This window comes from Aptenodytes patagonicus, chromosome 2 (genome assembly GCF_965638725.1).
Source record: "Aptenodytes patagonicus chromosome 2, bAptPat1.pri.cur, whole genome shotgun sequence".
Lineage (NCBI taxonomy): Eukaryota > Metazoa > Chordata > Aves > Sphenisciformes > Spheniscidae > Aptenodytes > Aptenodytes patagonicus.
The window spans coordinates 44,385,843-44,400,187 of record NC_134950.1 but is presented as its reverse complement, the minus strand read 5'-3'; the positions used below and the strand labels follow the sequence as shown (position 1 = coordinate 44,400,187).

The 14,345-nt window shown below is 39.6% G+C and overlaps 1 protein-coding gene across 2 annotated transcripts; it reads right to left on the bottom strand.

Moving 5' to 3' along the window:
- Window positions 1–34: 34 nt before the first annotated feature.
- LYPLA1 (lysophospholipase 1) lies at window positions 35–13,962 on the bottom strand. Of its 2 annotated transcripts, XM_076329708.1 has the most exons (10): window positions 13,839–13,962; window positions 13,154–13,185; window positions 9,989–10,054; window positions 8,423–8,470; window positions 7,525–7,595; window positions 6,855–6,928; window positions 6,017–6,118; window positions 5,237–5,413; window positions 3,705–3,806; window positions 35–1,077 (listed from the first exon to the last, which is right to left on the bottom strand). In XM_076329708.1, exons 1-9 carry the CDS (start codon window positions 13,905–13,907, stop codon window positions 3,753–3,755), a joined length of 693 nt encoding a protein of 230 aa, XP_076185823.1. In that variant the 5' UTR covers window positions 13,908–13,962; the 3' UTR covers window positions 35–1,077; window positions 3,705–3,752. The 2 variants fall into 2 exon arrangements, with proteins under 2 accessions (XP_076185823.1, XP_076185822.1); XM_076329707.1 differs by having other exon boundaries at window positions 35–3,806.
- Window positions 13,963–14,345: the final 383 nt, after the last annotated feature.

Sequence of the window (14,345 nt, the reverse complement as noted above, 5' to 3'; positions counted from 1 at the left end):
ACTTCTTTCAGGTAAGTATGGAAAAAGTCTGTAGTACTTTCCCAAACACTGATTGAAATTTATTTCACAATGATAAAAATGGAAAGATTTTACATTTTCCTTACTACAGAAATAACTTCCAAAGTTAAGATTTTTTTATCATAAATAGAATGAGTAAACTAAGTAAATTACATCTTAGATGTTTATATTAAATATGAATGGCTTATACTTCATAACACAAAGAGTAAGTGTTCAGTATTTCTTTATAAAATTTAAGATACACAGGCCTTGTACATATGGCTTCATTAACATCTTATACAGTTTGTTCTCAGTCACATCCATCAACACAAATAGCACCTCTACATAAAAGATGCATCCTAATGATTTCAATGAAGTGCAGTATACTCCATTAGAGAGAACATGTTTTAATTAACAGTTCCAATACCAGTAACAGTGTACAGTGCTTTTACCAATCCACTGTGTTGTAATTATACAAGATAGGAGGAAGAGACCAAATCGTACAGCCCTCACCACAGTACAGACCCCAGTACAGGTTTACTTCAAGAATGGCTGGAAGATTCGGCTTATAATACATAATTCAACACGTTTGTTAAAAAATGGGCAACATATTCCAACAAGAAGTCAGACTTCTGACTGTACAAAACTGCAGTCAAATTTAAGTACCATTTTAAAATTAAAAACGCATTAAGGAGTTAGATACCCATTGAAACAAACTGATCTGCAAGCAAGGTATTTTTGTATCAATGGGACATTCACATTTAGAAGACTGACAGTCCAACTGCTCCATTTTAATAGAATATTATGAAAACCCCCACACCAGACTGAGCTATCATTCAGCCTAAAAATACATGCAATTATGACAACAATCCCAGCACCAAATCACTTCAGGTAGTGATGAAGTTCACTACAAGATCAAACACACAGCTTTCCAACCAGCTGGGAAGTTACAGAAGACAGGAGCTCAAGATACACACTGTAATATGGGAGGAGACAGGATAGGCTTCAAATACATCCTTGAAGTTTCCTCTAGCTTCCAGGCTCTTTAACAACCCCCAACTACAACATACTCATATACCCCTGCAAAAAAAAACAACTTGAGGGGAAGAATTCTTCATAGAATACAGAAATTCAAAATAAGTCACAACATTTACTTACATTCACTTTGGTAACACAGCTCTTTGTAGGTAAAGCAAGCAGCAAAACAACAGTATGAAGAAAATCTTGTTATGATAGCTGAATATTTGAACAAAGTTAGCACATAAAGCATTTCTAGAAAAACATCTGAAAGCATTATGAAGACAGCAGTTGAAACTGACTTGGATTAAAATGCTTAAGTACTAGAAACTGCCCACAAGCTGTGAACACTGTTCGCCAAACCAAAGAAAGTGTTATGAAGCTAACACAGAATAAAGCTAGGACTGATCTCATTTTAACATCTTGGAAATATTTTTTAAACTCATTCCAACAGAAGAAAGAATATGTGAAATGAGCACACAGTCAATTAGAAGTTGAACAAGACAGCTGAACAGCATTATCAAACAATTTACAAACAGAACAAGAAAAAAATAAAGGAAGAATTAGAAGCTTGTGCAGAACTTTGGAAACATGCCAATATTCAGGGAATTATTTAGACAACAGGGGAATGAGGATAAATCTAAAAACTAGGAGAAATAACATATAGTTTGCTTACCAAGTTTGCAATTCAGCAGGACTGCAAAATTAGCTAATGCAATTTGGGAATGACTCCAAGCTAGGACACACTGTTTTCTCAATAGATCTTTGGCACAACTACAGTAAGAATATTATGGTTTCTTTTGTGAACTAAATTAACTGAAAGACAAATTGGCAGATCTATAGAACAGAGTGACTGAGGGAAAAGACTAATTAAACTTCAAAGTTAATAGACATGCCCTCTCAACTACGCAGATGGAATACCTAAAAGTGTTTCAATACCATTTAGAAAACAACTCCTTTTCAATTTTACATATTAAGGTAAGTTTAATAACACAGAGAAACTGGATTAGAAAAGAAAAACAGCTTCCTAAAATGAAGTGCAATAGGTATGAAAAAAAGCACTGAAAACTGAGAACTCACACTAGGTCAACAAGTCAGATTTCTGGCAGCAGCCGTGTTAAATAAGGGATATAAAGGCATAATTCCCTATTTATGCATTTGTACTGGCAGATGCCTTGGATGTAAATCCATATACACTGTAAGAGGACCACTTGATTAAGCTGGGAGAGGAGAAAGTACCTTAAATGCAGGTATGAAGCACAGTGCTGACACGACAGATGCATCCGAAATAGGAATATTCTTTGCTTGCAAACATATTATTAGTATAGAACATTGTTATGTAGCATATCATGTAGTAAAAACTGTAATGTATTTTTTAAACATTCCTAGTGTGGCGACAGCCTCTGAACTCTACAGAAGAACAGCTGTTTCCAGAAGTAAATTACGGCTCTTAACTGCAAAAAGCTCTTGAGTGTGCATCAATTTCTGTAACTCAGTGCGTTCTAGAATTTTCTTTCTAGAATGAAAGAGCAGACATTCTGTATCTTGTAGATTTTTTTTTTCCTATAGTAGATCTTCATATTCCTAGGCTATACTGATCTAGGGAAATTTAGAATGATATATTTGAAAATAAAATTTTCTTCTTTTTCAGAAAAAAATAATCTCAACAGGCAATAAAAGAAATTATTAGATGGTATCAATTTAAAGTTCAAGTAAGTTATATCCCAATTGCACTTATTTCTATTAAAAAAAAAAATCAAATTAGTCAATTTCTGTGTTACAGATGAGATTTCAACAATACACAAAACTACACAGCTGCATTGTTTTCAGTTAGTTACTCCAAAGCAGACAGAAACTATATGCTGGAATTGCTCACATGAAACATATCAACATTTCTACACAAATGAAAGCTACAAAGACTAAAGCGCAAGATGAACGTTCAGTATGAAAACAGGAATTTTTAAATGAAACTCGAATTAATCCTATGCACTTCTTCAGAATTCTGTTCCAAGTCAGCATTTGATATGAGTTTATAGTAATTAAAAAAAAAAAAGACAATAAGTGACAAACAATGGTCTAACAAGGAATGAGTCCCTTTAGAATTTCCACAATATCTACCTGTATGAAAACAGTTAAAAATTGAGGTGGTTTAAATATAAGAAATACCTTTGCTGACTTCTAGCCATTCTAGAACAACCCTTCTTATCTGGAGTAACAATTAACAATTAATATTTAAAGCTTTGTCCTTGGTAACATTTATTCTACCATCATATGCTCACTATGTTACGTGTTGTGTACTTTATGTATCCATTACATAGAGGAAATGTTTTAATATGTTTTCAATGAGTATTAAGAACAAATCATGTCTCAAGTATAACTAAACTGGTCACATTTATGTTGCTCACTTAAATTTAGTTTTTAATTACTTGTACAAATAGTTTAAAATTCTGCAATCAAAAAAAAAAATCAGACATCTTAAAAGAGTATGCTTAGGTTACATTCTGTCATTGTTACCTAGCTGCCTCATTCATATAGTCCCACCAGTGGATGAATAATACTAAAAGTTATCATTTCTTGTACACGTGTATAATTTAACCCTCATCCTAAGTATAAATCCGCAACACAGTAGTAACGCTGCAGGTATAGAAGTAATGCTTCCTATCAGGCATATGAAAAGATTAACACTCTACCACAGTTGATGCTGGTGTATTTATATAGAAGGCTTCTCACATATCGTTTCAGTCTACAGGAGGTAGATGTTTGTCTATGAATTGTTTTACGTCCATCATCTCCTGTTTAAAGATAAAAGTATGTATTAGTTGAAGTTCCCTACTAATATATATTCAGCTACACTAAATCATGTTTCAACATTTCAGTTCTAATGAGCAGCTGGGCCACAAATATTGAGTTAATTAATGGAATTAATCATACCACTTTGCACACAACAAGTCAAGGCTGATAACTCTTCAAGGCACTATGCACTCAGAAGAGGCTAAAATACAAGAAAAAGAGCAAAGACTATTTTTTTCTCTCTCTGTGAAGTTGAGCTGGCAAGCTACATATTAATCATCCAGTGATCTGAACAGCACCAGGCTGAGCACAGATAGGATTTGAATGTAGCTAAGGCCATAGCTTCATGTATACTTTAAACTTTTGCAAGCTAGCACAGCAGTGTGAAAATCCAGCAGCTCCTCCTCCTAAGCATTCAGTTTCACCTTCATGATGCTTCCTTCCTTAAGGAAAAGCAATACAGCAAACTAGACTGTGAAACCAATCCATGTTAAAAATAATTTAGTTTTAATTTTTTTTTTATTAAGTCAATGTTGTAAGAAAGAGCATGTTATTAATATATGTGTGACAGCTCAATGCTATTACTGCCTAAACACAACTGTGTAAATGTCCCAAAGAGGTTGTCCAAGGGTACAGTTCCCACAAGTTGCAGCAATCCAAATTAACAAAGTTACTGCTGCTGACAAATGGCAGCTTTGTTCCTTGCCTCCTCTTCTGTTTCTTGCTCCTACCATTTACTTTGTGTGCATTCCGATGCTTCAACTCATTACAACTGCAAAAACTGAAGCCAGCAGCTTTTGCCATTTTAGCAAGTTCAAATGGTTCAGAGAAGTTTCTGATCAGCTCCAGAGCTGGTGCAAGAAGGAAGAGAGGGCCACAAGGTCATGAGCAGAGGGAACTAGTCCACCCCTTTCTGGCAGCAGCAAGCCATTACATCAGCTCAGCTGCCTCCTGAGCCAGAACCATAAATATAGGCTCTGAGGCTGCCTCTTCCATAGCATCAACCCTCCCTCTCCGTTCATTCGATGTCTCCATCCATATAACTAACAAGATTCTTCTCTCCAAAATACCAAGTTGCATTTGTGCTGTGAGAATCTGCCTTCCAATTCAGTGATTTTTTTTTTTTTAGTAAGCAAATAATAAAAATTGGGGGGGGGGAGAAAGAGTATTTTATAGACCAACTAGCCTAGTCCCAAAAATACAGTTTTATGAGGAAGTTCCCACTAGTCATATAAACTTTTGTCTTGGATGCTTTTTCAGCCAGGCATTCAGTTACTCACTAAAATAAGTCAGTAGCATCAAGCACTTGTCAATTAAAAAAAACCAAACAAAACACCAAAAAAACAATGCAAAGAAACCCTCACCCAATACATATTTGTTTTGAGGGAAATGAACCATACCCAGCTAAAACATTGTATATTAAGAAAATTACCTCAATACATGAGCTATGCATCATGCCAGAGTAAGTCCTGAAGGTTACGTTGGCTGGATTGATCATACTCTTTAGCTTCTCAACAGTGAGAGAACCGAACATTAAAGGAACCAATGGGTCACAGTCCCCATGGCACTGAAGAACAGCAATCTCCTTGTTGACACCACTGATAGGGCCCTGTTAGGGGTGGAATTAGAGGGGAGAAAAGAAAGAGACAGTAAGCGGAGGTAAGGCTAACATCTTCGAGATAAAATAACCCCACGGCACTATGCCCTGTGGCATGACAAATAAGTTGAATTCTGAAGGAAAAAAAACACAGTGTATAGTCCGCAAGTTCCTTATGAAGTAAGCTCTGCGCCTGACAACACTTAAGTTCAAAAACCTGCAAATAAAATTTTGGCACTAATTTCAGAATAGAACAACATGATTTCTGGCCAAGTAAAAAAACCTGATACTTCGTTTAAATACCTAGTCTCTAATGAGATAGTGCCTTGAAGATGGAACAAATGGCAAATAGAAAATTCATCTTCAAGGAAAATTCGCTGTATCCTTTAAGTTTCCTAGGAATGTCATTTTAAGCAGAGATACTACTGAGTATTTCCTCATTTTCCCTACTTGCCAAACTCTGTAACTCCAGGGCCCTATTTTAAAAACTTCTGAGTTATCAAACAACTGTCAACATTCGGTAATAACGATGGCCACTAATTCCTGCACAAGATACAATCTTCAGATATACTCATTCCCCAAGTGCAAATTAGCTTAGGAAAGAAACATAAATACCTGAGGAAAAGAAGCCCGTAGAGGAAGCCAACAGCTGAGGGCTACAACACCTGCTAATTTTTGTTGTGTTGTAAGAGCTGTATACAATGATAAAGCACCTCCCTAAGATAAAGAGATTTAAGTATTAGAATGGTGATGGTAATGCTTGTTTTCAAGATCTCTGGTTTCTCCTTAAAGGTCTTTTTCTATTCCAATCTATTCTGCCTTAGAATCAACACTAAAACCAGTATTCCTGTACAACATTTATTTTGCTCCCCCCACCCCGTCCATGTGATCAATTCAGAAGTCAAACAGCAAATTTACCATAACTAACAGCTCGGGGGCGGGGAGGAACACAAAACAAAACATGATATAAAGCACTACCACTCATGACAGTATTATTACTACTTTAATATTTTCATTTACTTGTATGCAGACTGGTAAGTTGGTGTATGGACCAATTAATCTAGTAACCTACCTACCACAGATGTCTTACAAGTACGAAGGGAAGAATTTCCCAAATAAATCCAGACCATCAAATATCTACCAAATTAAAGTTAAATTAAAAATACTAGCAACATTTTCAAGCAAAGCCACATAAGTTACATGTGTAAAAACTTTAAATAGACTATTAATTTTAGTACCTTTTTTCCACATGCATGTTCCTTTTCCAGTGAATAGTAACTATTTGCATAAAACTAAAACACTTCATTTGTTAAGGCAAGGGAAAATTGACACCTTAAAATTTTAGGAGCACCTAACATCAGCTCTTTTCAATTCAAGCGTCTGGATTTCCCACGTTAGGAAAGCTAGGTTACTTCCCTAGAAAAAGACACAGTTCTTTCCAACCATACCTTACCTGAGAAAAGCCTCCCAGAATAATTCTATTAGAAGGAATTCCATTTTTTACTTCTTGATCTATCAGTGCTTTAACTGCAAGATAAACAAAGGCCAGTAGTTAAAAACCACTCCATTCTGTAGAAAGTCTAGCAGAGGAAAGAGACCTTCTCCCTGATGTCAATGGAAAGCTAGCAAAAGGAAAATCTGGTCTGATATACATTAAAAAGTATCAAAAGATCTAGAGCATGATCAGAAATTCCAGTGCCACTGTACCATTTCCAAAGAGAAAAACTTGCAAGCAAGTCTCGCAAAAACCCCACTGCCAGGAAGATGGTATCCTCTTCTAACTATCCAGCATCACAAGTGGATGCTCGTACAGCTCTAACCTGCTGTGCTACCCAGAAGCTCTTTAAAAAAAAAAAAAGTACACTGGTTCCCACATACCTTTCATATTTGAGAGTATGAAGTGTTTGTACTGGTGAATTACTCTACCTACTCATGGAGTTTAAAAAAAACAAAAGCACAAAACAAACTATGCACTTAGCTAAACTTTGATCAGCAATAATACAATACATACATACTACTTTCCCTAACAATTTTCTCTTTGGAAAACCTGTTTCAGACTTCTAATTAATTTTTAAGAATACACGGAAGTACTTTTAAGCCATAAAAAGTATTCCTAAGCATACCATTCTCCGCTGCCTGCTTGATCCCAACTTCATCTTCCTGCGAATCTGGAGAAAGTCCAATGATATCAAACCTTACAAAAATATCAACAAGGGAATTACTTATTAGAACATCCATTCCACTTCCTTAAAGCACAAATAATAAAATTGGGGTATTTTCCAGACAAAAACGTTAGCTGACATATTAGTTAGAACCAACCACCCATAGTTTACAAAAAATAGCGGACAGTCTGTGAATGTGGCTAAAAGGCTAGATCTAGTCAACAAAGCTTTTCTGATTTTTGCTATCTTCTGTAATTCACTGCAGATTAAGCAGCTCAGTTTTGACATTTGCTCCAAAAATATCAGCAGAAATTTCAATTTATCAGTTGCATGTACAAAATTAAAATACTGTTTGAAGAAATATAGGAAAAACAAACACAAGTTACTTGAGGAAAAAAAACTGAAGAGGACTGGTTTAAGACCATTCAAATCTACCATATTTTTCTTGCTTTCTATTCAGAATGGATGTTTTAAAGAATAGTTTCTGGATATCCTACTGACCCACCAAATATTACTCACTAGTAGCAATAACGTTTCCGCTGCAGGTCTCTACTACTACTGACTATGAATTCACACACAATACAGACTACAGGCTATACTTGTAAAATAAAGTGTTTTTTTTTATTTTGGGACATACGTATTAATCCTGAGGAATAGCCATTACCATAGATACACAAGGAATTAGAGCATACTCGTGAGAGCCCTTTTATGAGAACAGAACTAAAGCAAAAAGCTTTTTATACTTACATCTGATTAAAACTAGCCATTCAGGTTGTTAATGATTTTTAATTAAGAACAATGAGTTCAAACCCCTAGATCTCTTTTGATTAGAATCATCTGCAATTGAACTGATACATACCATGATGGCATAGCCATGTTCATGTTCAAAGAAACTGGCATAACTGGCCTAGAAATGAGAATGAACAACACTGACATAAGATATATACTGAAATTTAATAATGCAGATGCAGTTATGTAATGAAATTACATATCCCTAATTCTTACTTTTAAACCATAATTAACATTAGCTAATTTGTAGCGTCTCTTCAAGAAATCTCTCTTGAAACCTGCCAGCCCAAACACATTTAATATTCAGAGCTGAATTACCACTCTCTATGGTGAGCAAGCAAAACATTAATGGGCTGCTTTATATAAATATATATGTGCGTGTGCATATATAGCATATACATGAGATAAATAGATAGATGGCTGTAACACACACATGTAGCTCATTTAGTTATTTCTAAGTAACAGGTATTTATCACAGTTCCATACACATGCTCAGTGGATGAAGGCACCACAGCAGCATCAGCAAACCTAAGGCAGCAGCCAAACGCAGCACAGTGGTGGATACGCGTCTGGCCACACGTGCTTCTCTCAACAGCAGAATCTGCTTAAGCAGTGCCTGCCTTCATTGCGGGACTCATTCCCACCCTTATGCTGCTGTATGTATGGCATCTTTTCAGACATACCAAGACAACTTCAGTGGACCATGCCATGAATCAAATCTTGGCTATAGTTTTAATCTACTGAAACTGAGGAACATAAGTTCTGCGGGGAAAGACTGAAAGAAGACAAAGGGCAAGCAAAAAGAGCAGCAGATACAGCTACGCTCTTTCTGAATGGCTCAGCAAAGCGTGGCCATGTGGTAAAATAGATAAATAAATCACAGCCCAGTAATCAGTAATACACTGAAACGTTGCTTATCTCCCTATCATCCCTGCTCTACATCTCCCAAGACTGCTGGAGCAAAAGACAATCTGAATTTTGTGTTAAAATAAATTAAGATTATACCTAATCAGTTTTTCTATCATTAAGTAAATACTAGATAGAACTTAATGCTTTATTTACTGACTCCTGACCCTGCTCAGAAGCATTTCAATTCTCAAATTGCACAGAGAAAGCTCAAATGGCATTATTTACTGAAAATACGAATATCCTGTGAATCTCTGAAACCTGCTGTAGGTAACAGGGAAATTCCATCTCCTATACATGCACTTCAGTTTAAGAAGTACATGTACTTAATACGAAGTATATTTAATGGTCAGTAAAGTACAAAAAATTACTCCTTGTTAAGACTGGCTTTCAACAAATGACTGTTGGGGGAAAAAAAGCAACAAACAACTCAATCCAGTGAAAACAAAGTCAAAACAATCTAACTGTGCACATGAAACTTTCCAAATATGTTTTCAGTCTGAATTAGTAACAAAAGCAAAATATGAATAAAAATGCAGTTTTGCCATAAAGTAAATCACACAGCAGTTCCTAAAAGTAACAATATTTAATAGCATCATTATTTTACAGTGTTTTTTCATATAAAAACAAGATGCAGAGACATCCAAATCCCATTTGACTTCATCATCTGTGCAAGTGTCTTAATAAGTAACTCTACAAAAAAATGTAAAACGAGAAGTTACAAACTTACGCATGTGGGCAAATGTATTTTACATGGGGGCTTTTGATACCTGCAAGCGCTTCTGACCATCCATGCCTGTTAACAAAAAAACATATTAAATGGCATTTATGTTTTGGCTTGTCTCTTATTTCTATGTTGGTGCAACAGCACAGAGCAAGTATGAAATATGCTGAATTAGATCAATATAAACACATTTCTAGAAAATTTTTACATCAACTGCAGTATGCTATGAATATAGTACTAAACTTAAAATGTTTGTTCCGCCTCTGAATATTTGTTGCATATATACAGCCAGGGACACTTTATCTAATTTGACTATCATAGTTGTGGCACAGCTGCAGAAATACCACTTTGGCTCTAGGCAAAGCCTGCTCTGTATCTGGCCGGGTTTATTAACTTGGGTGCTACAACATAGGAACACAGGTATCCTGTTTCCAGGCAGCTCTAGCCCAGAGGCTGCTTTGCTGCTCCTGTAGAGTTAAGGCAGGTTCTTTCACAGCCAACTTTGCTTTTTCTGAACCAAATTTCTTGATGCGGGAGAGTAGCGAACTAACACCTAAGCTAACTCCACATAGACCCAACCTAATCAGACCTATTAACTTTGTCTCAGCTCGAATGCTCTCAGATTCAGGCAGTCCTGAACAACGCTCCAGATTGCAAGTAGTTTTTTAATCTCAAGCACATGCTGTATGAATGCACAGAACAGCGTGAGATCTGCACAGCAGACGAGTTATCAAGCTTCCTACAAACCAGAAAACTGGAAAGCATAATTTAAATAAACAGCTCCAAAAGACTCACTCTAGGGCTCATCTAGACATGAAATGAGCTGGACCCAAATCTGAACCTGTGCAGAACCACTGCCTGTGCCTGCACTTTGCTTTCCAGAACACTCAAGAGCACCTGAATTTCCTGATTTTTCTCATTATTCAGTATTCCTAACTCACCCACTAAACCAGATACTGCAAAGTTGATTCTAAGCAGACAACACCTGTAACAAATTCATCAGTGATGCAGCTGAACTAATCAGACCAACAGCAGACAAGCCATAAAAGCATGTTTGGTTTAGTTTCAATTTTAATATCATCCTGAAACATTAACATATGCTACCTAAACTTAAAGACGTTTCAAACACACAGACAGCGCAGACATTTGCAACACTGGTTGTGTATCTCAGCCTACTTCCTACAAATACTTTTATATATACCATTAACAAATTGTGGTTGATATTACTTGCATAATATTTGCAGTATCACAGAAGGCCAAATAAGAATCTAAACGAGAAGTACGACTGAGAAAAACTAGTTAGGTAAGAATTTGGGGACTTTTTTTAACCAACTACAAAGGTTAATTTGACAAATTTGGAAAGCAACATTGTATACACATTTATGCAGACTCTTTAGAACAATCCTCTATGTTGTACCTTTTGTTCAGATTTTGACAAGTATGTACCAATCGTTAAGTGCCATTTATATAGGAGCTAAGAGAGAAAAAGAACATAACCTCCGTTAGACACTTCTCAGAGTAAGAAAAATACAGTTGGTAAACTGAAGTGAGCCATTTAAAAATTCATATGAAGTAGAACAGGTCAGTTTAAACTGTGGGAAATTATAAAATTGTTAATTAGTTCTCTTCAGAGAATTCTTTTTTGGGTTACTACTACGGCTGTTTGGAAAAAAAGTGGCAGTATGTCAAAGGCAGTTTAGCTAATCTGATCTGCAGTGGACTAGAGACAAATGTGGACAAATACAGCTAAATCACCATATTTCCACAGAGGTGTTAGGACTTGTTAATGCATACATTCCAGTATGCTCAGTGCATTTGCAAACTTGAGACTGCGCATTAGCTTTGCCACCAAAATGGAAATACCACATTCGTATAAGGAATACAATTTATGTTAAAAGGCAAATCTTTTTGACCCTTGCCAAAACCAGCATCAACCCAATTTGCAAGGACGCAAATTCCAAAGACTCAAAAGATTCTGCAATCACTTGCTGAACATTTGGTGCCAAGATGCAGGAAGCACTGCTGCCTCAGCTGCCTCCTACCAGCAGAAAGGAAGAGGGATAATGCAAACAAGGCAGTATGCCAGCACAGCAAATGAGAGCAAACATCTCCACTTGTAGACTACTGCCAAGTGCATGGACTTGACTCTTTTTAACTTATTAAGTGTCCAGGTTACACAAGTTTCAATTCTGACAGCTGACTTTTTTTTTTAGTTCTTCAGAAGAAGTTTATGTCATTGCAAGTTTCAACCTAGAGGCAACATTCAAGTTGCAAGTAACAAAAATGGAGTTCTTAAAAAAAACACTGTGTAACTTTGTCCATAAGGGAGCACAACAGACAAAGCATTCATGCTACTTATTTTCAGTATCTAAGTGCCAATTCCTTTAAAGTCTTCTACCAAAAGAAGGTTTCAACATGCTAACTTGTTAATGCAACGGCTTTAATGAATGCATGCTTGTATCTCAGCACACACAAGCTTCAAATGGAAACATTACACCACACCTAGAACGCATCCCCGAAATTCCCTACTCTTTCGCTTTCTACTCAAACATGGAAATAACAGGAACAAGGCAAACTGGGTATTTCACAGCTTGTCTGGGTGTTGGGGTTTTTTTTGGAGTCTGAAGACCATATTTCAGATAGAGGAATCTGTAGACGTTAGGTGACTACTTAGGAGTTTGCTTAGATAAATCGAGTAAGCCTGGATTTTAATGTAAGTGTGACATACTGAAGAAGAAACTATGGCATAACTGCACCTACTAGCAAACCAGCAATCCACAAGTCCGGAAAAAAAGAGAATTGTCTATGTTTAGACAAACACAGGAATAACCAGGAACCCACTCTCAGGAAAGTGAGAGATAGAAACCCACCGACTTCTTTTTCCACCAAGTTTGACTCAAGAACAAAAAAGGGATCACATTCAGACCAAATTAGGTAAGTGATTGAAAAGAGAGAAGAAAAAGTGTTTGAGGACTTATGCTGGGAAATTTTAGACAAATAGTTGTCACCATCGTTTCAGCATACATGAAGTTTCATCTGTTGTTAGCCACTGCAGTCAATTAAGGGCAAAATAAGAAGCTTTAGTAACTTTTAACTGCTCGCATCTTTAAAACATGCAGCCTTGTATTTGAAACTATAACTATTAAGTATGCAATAGATCAGAATACACACCCGGTATCTCCCAATCCATGAAGAAAAATGACCTAAAGGAAAAAAAAAAACCCATAGTAGTATAAGATCACTGAACTGTAAACGCACCTAACCCGCGTACTACAGACGCCAACGCAAGACCACACACAGTTTGGAGCACGATACGACTTTCTCAGAAGAAAACTCTGCTTCGTTCACTTCCCATCCCAGTTCTCCCCTCCCCGGCCTCCCCGCCGCCATCAGCGGGCGCACCCCGCCCTCGGCCGGCACACGGCGCCGCGGGGCCCCCGCCGGGCGCGGAGAGCGGCCCGGCCCTCGCTGACACGGATGACCTTCCCCTGCCCGGCGCTGACTGCGGCCGCGAAGGGAGCGGGACCCCCGGTCCCCAGCCCGGCCCGGCTCTGGCAGGAAAGTAACGGGAGAGACCTGTCAACCTGCCCGGGCCGGGCCGGGCCGCCCCGCCATACCCCCTCACACCAGGCAGGCGCCCGCCCGGCGGCAGCGTGGGTCGCGCCCGCCCTCAGCCGAGCCGAGCCGGGCCGGGCCTGACCGCGACGTCGCCCCCAGGCCGCGGGGCCGCTGCGGCCGCCCCCCGCCCGGGGCTGAAGCCGCAGCGGAGAACAAAGCGGGGTGGGGGCCACCGCCCGCCAGAGCGGACCCCTGACCGCCGGCGCCTCCCCGCCGCTCGCCCCCCGCCCGCACTCACGGCAGCCGTCGCCTTCCTGGCGGCCGGGACGATGGCGGGGAGCGGCGCCGACATGTTGTTGCCGCACATACACCGGGCTGCGAGGCGGCCAGCGGGATACCGGCCAGGAGCGGGAAGGCGGGACGGGCGCCGGGCCAGGAGGGCGGGGGAAGGCGGGCGGGCGGCGGGGTGGGAGGGGCGCGGGTGGGCGGGCGGCAGCCGGGGGCGCTGCGGCAGCCGGGGGCGGGGGAGCGGGCCTGGCGCCCACAGCCCCCCGCCCCGCCCGCGCACCGGGGCGCGCCGCCGCCCCGCTCCCGGGCAGCCTCCCCCGCCCCCCCCCCCCCCCGAGGCCGTCCCCGGGCCCGATTGGCTGCCGCCGGGGCGGCGGGATAGGTGGCCCCCGGGGCGCGAGGTGGGGGCGGGCCCGGAGGCGGCCGCGCGGCTGAGGGGAGCCGTTGCCGCCTGCGCGCCGGCGGGCCGCCTGGCAGCCAGCCTGCCCGGGAGCGGGCGCCTCGGAGGTGAAAGGTT